The 15,053-nt window shown below is 47.2% G+C and overlaps 1 protein-coding gene across 2 annotated transcripts; it reads right to left on the bottom strand.

Moving 5' to 3' along the window:
• Positions 1 to 5,435: 5,435 nt before the first annotated feature.
• Positions 5,436 to 10,671, bottom strand: RFX5 (regulatory factor X5). Of its 2 annotated transcripts, XM_023519392.1 has the most exons (11): positions 10,515 to 10,671; positions 9,828 to 9,945; positions 9,543 to 9,671; positions 9,299 to 9,332; positions 8,793 to 8,875; positions 8,426 to 8,545; positions 8,111 to 8,230; positions 7,919 to 8,000; positions 7,452 to 7,653; positions 7,096 to 7,196; positions 5,436 to 6,643 (listed from the first exon to the last, which is right to left on the bottom strand). In XM_023519392.1, the coding sequence occupies exons 3-11, from the start codon at positions 9,656 to 9,658 to the stop codon at positions 5,669 to 5,671; spliced, it is 1,833 nt and encodes a 610-aa protein (XP_023375160.1). In that variant the 5' UTR covers positions 9,659 to 9,671; positions 9,828 to 9,945; positions 10,515 to 10,671; the 3' UTR covers positions 5,436 to 5,668. The 2 variants fall into 2 exon arrangements, with proteins under 2 accessions (XP_023375160.1, XP_023375161.1); XM_023519393.1 differs by lacking the exon at positions 9,828 to 9,945 and having other exon boundaries at positions 10,515 to 10,566.
• Between the last annotated feature and the right edge of the window lie 4,382 nt (positions 10,672 to 15,053).

The following is a 15,053-nucleotide window of genomic DNA, read 5'->3' as shown; positions in this document are numbered from 1 at the left end:
ACTTCTTCCTCTTCATTCTCCTCCTCCTCCTCCTCTTCTTTTTTTGAGACAGTCTTACTTTGTCACCCTGAGTAGAATGCTGTGGCATCACAGCCCCCAGCAACCTCAGACTCTTGGGCTCAAGTGATTCTCTTGCCTCAGCCTCCTAAATAGCTGGGAATGCAGGTGCCCGCCACAATGCCCAGCTATTTTTAGAGATGAGCTCTTGTTCTTGCTCAGGCTGGTCTCCAACTCCTACGCTAAAGCACTCCACTCACCTCCCCGGCCTCCCAGAGTGCTGAGATTACAGGTGTGAGCCACCCTGCTCCTCCTCTTCTACTCATGTCTATAGGGAAATCATCTCTCATCCCCATCTGACCTATATGTGCTTACTATGCATATAATTCATACTGTTCAGTGATCATTATTTACTTGTCTATCTCTCCAACTAGCATGTTTGAAGATAGTATCTAAGTATGTCAACTTGTAACAAATGTCTAACACTTAAAAAACAAGAGGTTCCGCTCCGCTTGGCACCCATAGCATAGTGGTTACAGTGCCAGCCACATGTACCGATGGTGGCAGGTTCAAACCCAGCCCCAGACTGCTAAACACCAATGACAACTGCAACCAAAAATAGCTGGGCGTTATGGCAGGCACCTGTAGTCCCATCTACTTGGGAAGCTGAGGCAAGAGAATCGCTTAAGCCCAAGAGTTTGAAGTTGCTGTGACCTGTGATGCCACAGCTCTCTACTGAGGTTGACATAGTGAGACTCTCTCTCAAAAAGAACAATACAGGCTCGGCGCCTGTGGCTTAAGTGGCTAAGGTGCCAGCCACATACACCTAAGGTGGCAGGTTCGAATCCAGCCCAGCCTGCCAAACGACGACGGCTGCAACCAAAAAATGGCTGGGCATTGTGGCAGGCACCTGTGGTCTCAGCTACTTGGGAGGCTGAGGCAGGAGACTCGCTTGAGCCCAGGAGTTGGAGGTTGCTGTGAGCTGTGAGGCCACAGCACTCTACCCAGGGGGATAGCTTGAGGCTCTGTCTCAAAAGAAAAAAAAAAAAAAAGAACAATACAAACAAAAAAATCAAGAGCCTCGGTGTCCGTAACACAGTGGTTAAGGGGCCAACCATATACACCGAGGTTGGTGGGTTCAAACCCGGCCTAGGCCAGCTAAACAACAATGACAACGGCAACAAAAAATAGCCAGGTGTGGCGGCACCTGTAGTTTCAGCTACCTGGGAGGCTGAGGCAAGAGAATTGCTTAAGCCTAAGAGTTGGAGGTTGCCATGAACTGTGACACCATGGCACTCTACCGAGGGTGACATAAGGAGACTCTGTCTTAAGAAAAAAAAAAAAAGAAAGTATCAAAACCATAGCGATGAACTCTTTACTTCTGGCGGCAGAGATAAGTAAAAGGGCTCTCCCATTAAAATACAACTGAATCTTGGATAAATTACAGCAAACATACTTTTAGCATATTTCTGGGTTCTTTTTTTGAGACAGAGCCTCAAGCTGTCCCCCTGGGTAGAGTGCTGTGGCATCACAGCTCACAGCAACCTCCAACTCCTGGGCTCAGCCTCCCAAGTAGCTGGGAGCACAGGCGTCCACCACAACGCCCGGCTATTTTTTGGTTGCAGCCGTCATCGTTGTTTGGTGGGCCTGGGCTGTATTCGAACCTGCCACCTTAGGTGTATGTGGCTGGTGCCTTAGCCACTTGAGCTACAGGCATTGAGCCATTTCTGGGTTCTTTAGAAAGTGAGGGAGGCTGGGCACCATGGCTCACACCTGTAATCCTAGCACTCTGGGAGGTGAAGGTAGAAGGATCATTTGGGGTTGGGAGTTGGTAAGAGCAAAACTGCATCTCTGATAAAAATAGAAAAAATTAGTGAACATGGTAGCACCTGAGCCCAGGGGTTCAAGACCATTGTGGGCAACATAGCAAGATCCTGACTCAAAAAAACCTAAAAACATTACATATATTCTAATAAAATTGAAACTAACCAATGTGTACACATGTGCACAGCAGTAAATATTAGTAAAAGTCACTGGAAATCAGTCAGGGCAGGGGGGCAAAAAGCAGGAGCAAAATATTTGGGTACAATGAACACTATTCCGATGATGGGTATACTTATAGCCCTGACTTAAACCATGTAAGAAAAACATTTGTACATCCTTAAAAAAAACATAATGAAAAAAAAACAGTGGGGTGTTGTGGCAGGCGCCTGTAGTCCCAGCTACTTGGGAGGCTGAGACAAGAGAATTGCCTAAGCCCAAGAGCTAGAGGTTGCTGTGAGCTGTGACACACTGTGAGCTGCAATGCCATGGCACTCTACGGAGGGTGATAAAGTGACTCTGTCTCTTAAAAAAAAAAATGATGAAATGGAAAACAAGTATGTAGGGGGAGGATCAACAAAACCCAAAGTATCTGAAGACAAACAAGTAAAATAAATTTCTCCCGCAACTGATCAAGGAACAAAAAGAGAGAAGGGACAGGTAAACAAAAGAAATTAAAAAGAGAATATACCTACCCACAGAAGAGAGGCCAAAAAAAAAAAAAATCAAGTCACACATAGGGCAGTTCCTATGGCTCAAAGGAGTAAGGCACCTGCCCCATATGCTGGAGGTGGCGGGTTCAAACCCAGCCCCGGCCCAAAACTGCAAACAAACAAGAAATGCACAGCACAGCGGTTACAGCACGGGCCACGCACACCGAGGCTGGAGGGTTTGAACCTGGTCTGGGCCAGCTAAACAATGACAACTGCAACAAACAATAGCCAAGCACCTGTAGTCCCTGCTACTTGGGAGGCTGAGGCAAGACAATTGCTTAAAGCCTAAGAGTTGAAGGTTGCTGACACCACAGAATTCTATCGAGGGTGACATAGTGAGACTCTGTCTCAAAAAAAAAGAAGAAACATATGAACTTCATATAATAAAAGACACGAAATGCACAAAATCATAAAAAAACACTGTAAGAATAAATAGAGGGCTGGAGCCGGGGCTCACACCACTAATGCTAGCACTCCGGGAGGCTGAAGCAGGAGGATTGCTTGAAGCCAGGAGTTCCAGACCAGCCTAAGCTAGAGCAAGACCCTATCTCTACTAAGAATAGAAAAATGAGCTGGGCATAGTAGCATGCGTCAGTAATCCCAGCTACACTGGAGGCTGTGGCAGGATGGCTTCAGCCCAGGAGTTTGAGGCCACAGTGAGCCATCATCATGCCATTGCATTCTAGTCTGGGCAACAGAGCAAGACCCTATGTCTAAAAAAAGAAAAAGCAAAAGCTTTTGAGGAGAGTTTTACCAAACTTTCAAGGAACAATTCATTCCAATCTGACGGAACTCTCCTAGAGAATAAGAGGGAACAACCCCAGCTTGGAGGGTGAAAAAACCAAAGGAACATTTTAGAAGCCTCTTTAGAAATCTTCTAAAAACAAAGGCACTAACATATGCAACAATGTTCACAGCAGCATTGTTTGTAATAGCAAGGAACTGGAAACAGCCCAAATATCCACTGATAGGTGAAGACATAAATATGCACTTGATGGAGTATTATACAGATGAAAATGAATGAATCATAGCTATTAAGAACATGGATAAATCTTATGAACAATGTAAGTGAAAAAAGCAAATTGCAGGGGGCTATTAGAGGGTAACATTTTGTAAAATTTAAAAGCAGGGGCTCAGCGCCTATAGCTCAACCGGCTAAGGCGCCAGCCACGTACACCTAAGGTGGCAGGTTCGAATCCCCAGCCTGGACCCGCCAAACAACAATGATGGCTGCAACCAAAAAATAGCCGGGCATTGTGGCGGGCGCCTGTGGTCCCAGCTACTTGGGAGGCAGAGGCAAGAGACTCGCTTGAGCCCAGGAGTTGGAGGTTGCTGTGAGCTGTAATGCCACGGCACTCTACCCAGGGGGACAGCTTGAGGCTCTGTCTCAAAAAAAAAAAAAAAAAAAAAAAAATTTAAAAGCAGGCAGAACTAAATACATTTTTCAAGCATACATACATATATGGCTAAATATATATATATATATATACAGCAGATAATAAACACAAGATTAAGGACAGTGGTTACCTCTAAGAAGGGGGACAGGATAGGGAGGAACACAAACTCAGTATTTTTAAATGTTTTAATGTGTACATTGAGTGATGGGTCATAGGTACTCATTATATTCATAATTTATTCATTACATATACTTTATAGATATCAAATATTACATATTATAATTTCTTAAAATCTGCTATGATGGAAAAAAGGAACAAATGAATGAAGTCTCCCTGAAAGATCTGTGTTTCTTGGGGAAGAACCAAGAATCCCTGACAGAAGCTACCCTATGTAGGACAAAGTTTAAGTCCTCAATAAATACTGCTTTGTTCACGGCTTTTCCCAAGGACACAACCCGACAGCCTGGATTCCCTTCCCTTTGGTGCTCCCTGACACCTCCTGAGTACCTCCCTCAGTACTTCCAGCCTAAGCCCCACAGTGCTGCCTAAGTCCTGACACATGTGACAAGAGATGGACACCTGGTGGATACAAAATAAATTTAATGAAATGACTAGGAAGAGAATTTCTCCTTAGTTGGTGAAAATGGCAACAAAGTGAGGGATAAGGAAGCAAGAATGAGGAAAAAACGAAAATTAAGAGACAGGAAAAGGAGGAGCTCCTTCTCTGAAATATAAGCAGAAGAAAAAAGGACTGTCCTCTAAATTAGACTGATGAGTGAGTCCCCACAGGAGAGTGACCTCTCTCTTTCCTTCTGAGATCAAGAGGTAACAGTTGCAGCAAAAGAAATGCATGACTGAGGGGAAAAGGAAGCAGGGAGAGCTGATCACAGTCTTAAGAAGTTAGAAGTACATGCCCACGACAGCATTGGCTGGGTGTTAGAAACCGTGCCCACCCCCCCCACCCCCCCACCCCGCCCGGTTTCCGTCTGGGGAATCTGTGATTCCAAGGAGGCCAATCCTACCCTGGTCGGCACCGGTGTAGTCTGTGATGTAGAATAACCAAATTAGCATGGACCATCCTCCTGGCCATAGTGATTGGTCAGGAGTGAACATGTGACCTAGGCTGCCTAGCCAGAGTGAACCTGGGACGGATGCTGGGATTCCTGGTGCAGAGTCTGGTTGGACAGAATTGGGGACACATGTAACCCTAGGAATGGTTGCAGCCATGAGGTGGTCCAGGCTTATGATGGTTCTACAGAAGGAGGAGCATGAGAAAGAAAAATCAATCAGGTATTTGGAGATGCACTGAGCCACTGTATCAAGCTTCACCTGGAGCCAGCCCTACCTCTGGACTTTCCAGTTACATGTACATGAGCCAATAAAGCATCTTTAACTCAAGCCAGAGTTAGGTTTTCTATGATTTAAACCCAAAAGACCCCTATTCTATACATTCATCATACTTACCCCATCCCTATCTTCTCACAGGCTAGCACAAGGATCCAGGAAAGAAGGGCACTACAGATTTATTGGTTTACACTAAAGACAAGGGTATCAAGCTGAAAAGGTCAGAGGCAGCAGCTAGGCACTTGTGAGACTGGGTGACTCAGCTGTGTATGCAGTGGAGAATGGACTCTCTTAGAAAAAGAATAGTCAAATAAGAAGCAAGTGCAGAGAAGGGCCTCTGCAAGGCAGACAGGTAGAGTTAACATATGGATATAAACACTCTTCCCAACAGACCTGTCATGGGGGTGTTGCTTTGGGGTCTTTACGCTCATGGGAACTTTGAAGCATGTGCCCCTTTAAGTCTTTATCACCCTGCACTGTGGGGCCTACCTCTTCCTTTACCAACTGCAGAGCCTCCTTTTGGCTTCTACTACCCTTGATAACACTCACTTTTGAGGGGACAAGAGGAATTTTATCTTCTGCTTCTTTGGCATGCCGGGAACGGGGGTCCCTTCCTCCTTTGGAAACAGCACCATCTTCCTGATCTTGGGTAAGCACTGGCCCCTTCTCAGCCTCTCCCACTGGCCTCTTTGGCCCTCCCACTAAACTGTTTTCCCTTCCACAGCCCCACAACTCCCCTGGTAACCTTGAGGACTGGCCAGACTCCATGGCAGCTGCTGACTTCTCAGGGGTAGAATTCATTTCCCCACTTCCACCTGACTTTTTTCGAGGGCGCCCCCGTTTTCTTTTGGTGTCACTTGCTGTATCCTCTATATCTTGCTTTGTTGCTTTAGCTGGTGGGTCCTGCCCACTGGCCTCACCCATAGGTACTTCAGCTGTCCTCTTGACACCCTTCTGATAGGGTCCTGGGTCACCACCTATGCCTACCTCCCTGTTCTCTGTGCCCTGTGGCTGAGTAAGCCCCCCAGGTGGAGCTCGCCCAGGCCCATGCCCAGGCAGAGCAGGAACAGTTGGTAAGATCATGTTAATGATGGGGACAGCTCCCTGAGGTCCCCCAGCCCTACTGGACAGAGGCAGAGTAGCTACTTTTAGGGCACCTGAAGAAAGCTTGGGAGCCAGGATAGGTGGAGAGACTGGGATTGGTGGAGCAAGACAGCGAGGGGCCCGGGGAAGGAGCAGAGGCAGTCGGGCCACTAGAGCATTAACCTGCAGGTTACTGGCTGTTGGGGCAGAGCTCTCAACTACATTCTTCTTCCGCTCTCCACGCCCTAGAGGCCCAGCCCCAGGCCGGGATTCCAGCTCCTTAGGAGGCTAAAAGGTAAAAAGAACATAGTAAGGCATGAAGACTAAATTTTGGAGGAAGCATAAACACCAGAGGCCGGGGAAGTGAAAAGCATGGGACCCAACAGAAGGGCACACTATATAAACTCCTGGCTCAGGTCGTCAAAATCAGGGATATTGACGTTCTTTTTTTTTTTTTTGGAGACAGAGCCGCAAGCTGTCCCCCTGGGTGGAGTGCCGTGGCATCACAGCTCATAGCAACCTCCAACTCCTGGGCTCAAGTGAGTCTCCTGCCTCTGCCTCCCAAGTAGCTGGGACCACAGGCGCCCGCCACAACACCTGGCTATTTTTTTTTTTTGGTTGCAGCCATCATTGTTGTTTGGCAGGCCTGGGCTGGATTCGAACCCGCCACCTTGGGTGTATGTGGCTGGCGCCTTAGCCAGTTGAGCCACAGGCACCGAGCCAGATATTGACGTTCTTACCTGGGCCGGTCTCTCTGGTTTCTTAAGGGCTCCACCCTCTAGGCTGTCCACGCCATTCTTAGATTTAGACGACCGTCCCCGAGGGGCATGTTCATCCTCTTCTGCAGAAGTGACAGACAGGTAATAAAGTGACAGACAGAGAATGAGGAGGAAACTGAGGAATAGCGCTGTGAGGTAATTCTGACTGACTGACAGGTAGGGACAGAGAAAGAGGCCTTTCTAGAGCATGTCTTAGGAGGGTCTTCATGAACAGAAGGCAAGTATAGGGTGTCTTTGTTGTAGCATGGGGGGGGAGGGAGAGCTTTGAAGTTGAAAGCAGACAAGGGTTTCTCAGACATCTGAGCAGGTCCACTCACCAGCAAGGCCCATGGCCTTAAGTACATGGGCGTGTGCTGACCGGGCAGAGATGAGGTGCTGCTGCAGCAGGAAGCGGGCAACCTCAACAATGGAACTGAAGGACCGTTTCAGGATTCTCTCTGCCCAGTCGCAGGTCAGGGCACAGGCTGCCTCCACCAGTTCATTCCGAGGTGCTGGGGTTACTTCTGGGCCCATTTCTGGCTATAGTGGGGAAGGACATGCCCAATCACACTCCAAACTAAAGGATTCCTCCCCCTCTCTGATGCTACCATTAACTAGAACTGAGACCAAACTGCTGATGGGAGTAAACTTTAACTATCTAGTCCCCAAAACCCACAAATTTCCTTCATCCTTTGTGTCAGCCATCGCTTGGCAGAAGGGCATAGCAATGGAGTCTGCACCGCTGTCATGTCCCAAAGACCTCTGACTTTTACCTCGGAGAGAAGAGTGGAGGGTTGTTACTTACACTCTCAGAACCCTTAAGGTCAAGTCCAGGCAGGGGTGGCATAGACACCAAGGTCTTCCTTCGTATGCCACTGTAGCAGTATCTGATGCAAGTTAAGGAGCAGCCAACACAAGGTGATCTCCACATTACACAGGCAAGTTAAGCTGTTTCTCTCCCTGGTCCTCCAGCCCCAACCTCTCTAGTCAAGGATACTTGGACTGACCCCGGCCTCCAAGCCTTCTTGCTTTGATGTCAGGGAAGATCTCTCTAATGATTTTGCCAAAGTTGGCAGTGCTGAGTGGGCGGCAACAGGCGAGACTCTCGCAGTACTTTCTGAGTAAGCAGGGGCAGAATAGGAAGGTAGCTCAGAGAAGTAGGCTGGCTAGGTTTTTAGAGGGCTTCTACAGATCAGGTGTGAGGAACCCTTTACTAAGGCAGACTCTATCAAGGCAAGGATCTCTCCAGCCATGGGGGGGATAGTCCTGTGTCTGCCAACCCATTCACCCACCCATTCACCTGTCCACCCACCTATAGGCATCATAAACGCTTTGCTTTGGCAGACAGGTGTCTGTGTGTTCTTCCAGGTGGTTTCGGATCCACCTGTAGGCATACATGTACTCCTCATTGCTGAGTGTACTTGGCTCCGAGCTGCAGGAAAAGTAAAAGGAACAAGCATTAACTAACACCCTAACAGCTGTCCTGACTATCACTTCAATAGTTCTCGGCCAAATTAGTTCATCCAGAATCTACCCTTCCCTGGTATCAGCACACCAAGGACCTTTCTTCTTGGTCAAGACCAGTAGTCCTGAGTCTTCCTGTTCACCTGCCCCTCCCCAGGAAGCCTTTCTCTAAGAATGTGAACCTCTGACATCTAAATCTGCAACATCAAACCTACCTCTTATCTCCAGTGCTGGGCCCTGAAGGGAGCTGAAGGTAAAGATACAGTTTGTCGTTGTCTGAGAACTTCTGTACATCTTGCTGAGGTCATGGGGAGCAGAGACAGAAAAAATAATAAGGCCAAGAAGCATCTACCATAGGCCTCTCTGATCCTTACCACAAAATCTAGCTGGCTTAGTGGTCATCAGACTGAAAGGGACCTAGAAATTACTTGAGGCTAGGTGTTCACTGTGTTCTGAAAAGCCAGAAGGGGAACAGAAAGAATTAACTCTGACTTTTGGGGGGAAGAGAGATCAGTTCTGATTTTATCTCTACTGGGCTTCTATACAGGAAGCCACAGGGAGAAGTGAGATGCACAAACTGAGAGCAAGCTGCAAATTATCTTCTGACAAAGCAGACAACATTGCCTCTCTTACATAAACCTTTTGTTTACCCATACCATCCCCACCATCCTCATTCCCACCAATTCCAACTCTCTATTTCCCTCTTCCCCAACATACTTACCAGGATTCCCTCTACTTTGTTCTGCACGGCCTTGCTGTGGGAAGAGGAAAAAGCTAGAGATCATACAAAAGATTTTCCCCATCCCTTTGGCTGACTGCTAAGGAGACAAAAGAACTGAAATGCCTAGCAGGTGTTCAAGAATGGCTACCATGACCAAAAATCCCCTCCTGCTCAGATGCGAAGTGCCACAGGGATCTAAGCCCAGGTCTGGAACAGGGTTTTGGAAACAGTGATGAGTACTTACGAAATGGTACCTCGAAGCTTTTGAAGAAGGGTGGTAGGTTCCCCTGCCTCTGCACCACCTGGAGGTACCCTTCCCCCAGTCTTGGGGCTCTTAGCATCAGGCTCATCTTCTGCCATCCCAGCATGAGGGCTACAGTTGAGAAGGGATAGGGTAGGAAAATATAACTCACACTGGCCTCTCCTTCCCCCTGAGACCCCAGAGCACTCTTCATCTCTCTACCAAGAAGGCAGAGAAACAGAAATAAAGCCTCTGAATTTCCCCAGTGGTCTTTTTCTCACCACTTGCCTTCTCCAAAAATTAGAAATTATTCCATTACTTCGCCAGGCCCATCTATACCCAAAGAGATCTTTGCCATCTCCATTCTATCTGCCCCACCTTTCTGAAGTCTCCTAAATCTGGAAAACTGTAAAGGAAGAGATAGGGGATTGGGAATCCAAGTTAGAAAGAAACGTTCATTTCTGCCTCTGACCCCATACTGCCCTCCCCCTTTCAAAAACAACAATAACAAGCCACAAAACAAAGTTCTCTAATTCTCTAATATACGCCTCACCACTGGATGTGCCAGGGAGGTCAGAAGGATATGCACATATTGTGTGCCCTGCCAGACTGGAAAAAACACTTAAATCTCGCCACGACTTCCCCCGCCGCTCCCCCTCCCCACGTCGCCGGCCCCTACGTCATCTCCCACAACAACCCATCCCGATGCGCGCCCCCCACATCCCTCCCTGCCCCCTCCATTCAATCCCTGGTTGCTGCAAACTGGGGGGCTCAGGGTAGCGGAACTCATGGGCTGGGCTTAGGACACCCGGTAAGCGGAATGGGGTCCCAGATTCGGGGCACGTGCACATGGGTGAAGAAGCTGTTGAAATACACCCAGAATCTTCCTCCCAACTAATATTGCCCCCTCCCTACCTCTGAACAGTCGCCTTCCAACACAAACAACAATAAAGGTAAGGGAGAAAGAGAAACTACCTCGCAGCCACCTTCGCTCCAACCCAGCCCCGCGGCTCGTGCGTTGCTTTATTTTCCTTTTTCTGAATGGTTGCAGCAGCCGTGATCTGCCTAGATACACGGACGGCCTGCTCTGTGATTGGTCGTTGCTGCCACCCGGAGACAGAAAGCGCCAGGCGTGCTCCGGCGGCAGCTAAACTCTGCCTGGTAACAGAATCTGATTGGTCAATAGGGGAGAGAAAATCCAAAGTTGGTCTTATTTGAGTCAAGAGGGGGGAAGTCCGGGTTGGGTTTCGGTTAAAACTGGGGTCGGTTGGGACTGCAGGTCTCAAGAGATTCTTCTCTTAAAGGGACCGCAGGACGAAAGACCAGGCGCACGGCCCCTTTGGAGCTTTCTTTTCTTTTGCCTTGTCCTTTTGTGTTTCTGTTTTGTCTTCAGAGCTGCCGGAAGAAAAGAATCAATGCATGATAAAATAACCAGAAAATTACATTTTGTAGTGATGGAAGTTCGCTGGAAGCTCCAACGGCAGGCAATACAACCTGCAGACACGCTGGGGACAAACCTGCAGTCACGGGGCTTTCGTTTATCCTTACTAGAGGCCTCAAAACCTCAACAATCGCGCCACGTTAAGCTACAAATGCTTTTTTCTCCTCTTAGTGTTCCTTAGTTTCCTGTATGTACTTTTCTTCCGAAGGGTTGGGGATGCATTTTCACCCCCTGGTTCTCCACTCAGAGGACAATGGAATTTTGACCGTATCCCACGCGGGGTGCTGGATGCCCCCCGGGAAATTTTTGCCCTCAGAGAACATAACTGAACAGGGCATGGGTTCTGAATCATCTGATTTTTAGGTCACGAATCAGATAAAAGTAATATAGACCCTCTGCCATGAAAAATGCACATACAGGACAAGTTTTGCATCTAGTTTTATAAAGATGGAAATGGACTGTATAAGTTGACAGGCTCTTTAATGGATGCGTTTTGTTTTGCACAGCACATGTTATGTGCGAAACTGTTTTTGCTGTCTTGTCTTTCTGTAAGTCCTCTAGGTTCATTGTGAAGAAGACTGCAGTGCTGCCTTATGGCGCCCGTTTTGCATTTTACTGCCTCTGAGCACTGGGGGAACCAATGGATGTGGCTTTTGGGGAATGTAACTATATTGGCAAGGAGGTTTTCTAATAACAGCTAAAATTTACTCGATGTTTTATTGTGTGTCAGACACGTCATGTAATGCTCACAGCAACTCTCTGGGATAGGTATTATGACTGTCTCCATTTTACAGATGAGGAAACAGATTTGGAGAGGTGAAGGGACTAATCCACAGTCACATCTGTAGAAAGTGCTGGAATCACAATTGATTCAAAGGTAGGCAGTCTGCCTTCAGAGCCCATTCTCTTGAGTAGTGCCCTGGACTGCATGGGTACATAGTTGGAGATGCTTGTGGGTATAGACTGGTGGATAGATACCCAAATGCCATCATTTGGTATAAAGGGAATTCTAGTGAACTTTGATGGGAAATAGAGTTTTGGGTGAATTATACTGGCTTTGTTTGTTTATTTTTTGAGACGGAGTCTTACTCTGTTGCCCAGGTTATGGCAACCTCAAACTCCTGGGCTTAGCCACGCTCTTTCCTTAGGCTCCCAAGGAGCTGGGACTACAGACATTCACCTCCACACCAGATCAATTTTTCTATTTTTATTTTATTTATTCATTTATTTATTTTTTGGCCAGGGCTGGGTTTGAACCCACCACCTCTGGCATATGGGGCCGGTGCCCTACTCCTTGGAGCCACAGGCACCACCCCTATTTTATTTATTTTTTAAACAGAGTCTCACTATGTTGCCCTGGGTAGAGAGCCGTGGCATCACAGCTCACAGCAACCTCAAGCTCCTGGGCTTAAGCAATTCTCTTGCCTTGGCCTCCCAAGTAGCGGGGACTACAGGCACCCACCACAATACCTGGCTATTTTTTGGTTGTAGTTGTCATTGTTGTTTGGCAGGCCAGGGCTGGGTATATGTGGCCGGTGCCCTAGCTGCTGAGCTATAGGCATCCAGCCAATTTTTCTATTTTTAGTAGAGACAGGGTCTCACTCTTGCTCAGGCTGGTCTCCAACTCCTAAGCTCAAGCAATCTACCCACCTCGGGCTTTCAGAGTGCTAGGATTACAGGTGTGAGCCACTGTACCCAGGTATGCCGGCTTTAAAAAGTGCGAGTAGCTGGAAATAATGGGAAATTTTGGTAAGGGGAGAAAAAGCATCATCGCTATGTAAAGGAGATACATAACTGTAACACCGTAGAAGGTGAGTTTGAGTGGGATGAAAGGCTAGAGATGTGGGAAAACGGCAAACTAACTATTAGGCATTGTGCTAAGAGCTGGGGATATAAAGCTGAATAAGGTATGGTCCTAGCCCTACCTTAAGAGAAGGTATCATTATTGAGAAATACTGACAATTACTGACAACAGCAAATATTTACATAGTGCTTAATATATGCTACAGGCTGCTTCTGAGAGTCTCACATATGTTACCTATTTATCTCATACAACTCTATCAGATAAATGCTATGAATATCCCCATTTTGCAGATGAGAAGACTGAAGAATTCAAAGGTTAATAACTTGCTCAAGGTGGGTGGCACCTGCTTCTTAAGGAGTAGGGCGCTGGCCTCATATACTGGAGGTAGCAGGTTCAAACCCAGCCCGGCCAAAAACTGCAAAAAAAAAAAAAAAATTGCTCAAGATTACACAATTAGTAGGTGATAGAACCAGGATCTGAATCTAGGCTCTCTGCATTCAGAATTTGTTCTTAGGACAGTGCCCGTAGCACAATGGTTAGGGTGCTGGCTGCATATACTGAGGCTGGTGAGTTTGAACCCAGCCTGGGCCTGCTAAACAATGACAACTGCGACAGAAAAATAGCTGGGCATTGGGGCAGGTGCTTGTAGTCCCAGCTACTTAGGAGGCTGAGGCAAGAGAATTGCTTAAGCAAAGAGTTTGAGGTCACTGTGAGCTGTGATGCTACAGAGGGTGACATAGTGAGATTCTGTCACAAAAAAAAAATTTGTTCTTAGGCCTACTAACGTTGGGAGTAAAGTTCTTAACCAAACACAAAAATGCAAATTATTAAGGAAAATGTTGATAAATTCAGAGACATTAATACTAAAAACTTAAGTTTACCTTAAAAAGGAATATAAAAGGAATGCAAAGACAAGCTACAAATTGGGAGATGATATTTTCAAGACATAACTGACAAAGGAATTTATAAATATCTCCTACAAATAAAAAATTAAAAGTAGCTGGAGGTGGCGGCTCATGCCTGTAATCCTAGCACACTGGGAGACAGAAAAACTAGCTGAGCATTGTGGCAGGTACTCCAGAAGCTGAGGCAAGAGGATCGCTTGAGCCCAGGAATTTCAGGTTGCTGTGAGCTCTGACACTATGGTATTCTACCCAGGATGACAGAGTGAGATGCTGTCTCAAAATAATAATAACAATAATTAAAAAGGGGGAAAAGGATCGGCGCCTATAGCTCAACCGGCTAAGGCGCCAGCCACGTACACCTAAGGTGGTGGGTTCGAATCCCCAGCCTGGACCCGCCAAACAACAATGACGGCTGCAACCAAAAAATAGCCAGGCGTTGTGGCGAGCGCCTGTGGTCCCAGCTACTTGGGAGACGGAGGCAGGAGACTCGCTTGAGCCCAGGAGTTGGAGGTTGCTGTGAGCTGTAATGCCACGACACTACCCAGGGGGACAGCTTGAGGCTCTGTCTCAAAAAATAAATAAATAAATAAATAAATAAAAAGGGGGGGGAAAAAAAGACCCAGGCCCAGTGGCTCACACTTCTATGCTAGCACTCTGGGAAATGTAGGCCGGAGGATCCCTGAGGTCATGAGATCAGTCTGAGCAAGAGTGAGACCCTATTTATACAACCAGGAATTGTGGGGGCACCTGCAGTCCCAGCTACTCAGGAGGTGGAGGAGGCAGGATGATTTCATGAGCCCAGAGCTATAACAGTGCCACTATACTCCAGCTGGGGTTACAGAGCAAGACTCTGTTAAAAGAAAAAAAAAAGACTTGGCTCAGCGCCTATAGCTCAGTGGTTAGGGTCCCAGCTGCATACACAAAGGCTGGCATGTTTGAACCCAGCTTGGGCCAGCTAAACAATACTGACAACTACAACAAAAAATTGGCCAGGCATTGTGGTGGGTGCCTGTAGTCCCAGCTACTTGGGAGGCTGAGGCAGGAGACTCACTTAAGCTCAAGAGTTTGAGGTTGCTGTGAGCTGTTGGTGGAATTCCAAACTAATAGAGGTTCTCTGGGAAGAAGTATGGATTCTTTGGGATGCCATGGCACTCTACTGAGGGCGACATAGACTCTGTTTCGTTTAAAAAAATTTTTTTTAAATTATTTTTATTTTTATTTTTTTTAGACTAGTCAGGTGCGGTTGTAAGAAGGGGGGAAACAGGCTTGGCGCCTATAGCTCAACCGGCTAAGGCGCCAGCCACGTACACCTAAGGTGGCGGGTTTGAATCCCCAGCCCGGACCTGCCAAACAACAATGACGGC

The sequence above is a fragment of the Otolemur garnettii genome, unplaced genomic scaffold, assembly GCF_000181295.1.
Source record: "Otolemur garnettii isolate 467f Iridium unplaced genomic scaffold, OtoGar3 scaffold00174, whole genome shotgun sequence".
Lineage (NCBI taxonomy): Eukaryota > Metazoa > Chordata > Mammalia > Primates > Galagidae > Otolemur > Otolemur garnettii.
The sequence above is the reverse complement of the archived record's forward strand: the minus strand, read 5'-3'. Positions and strand labels throughout refer to the sequence as shown.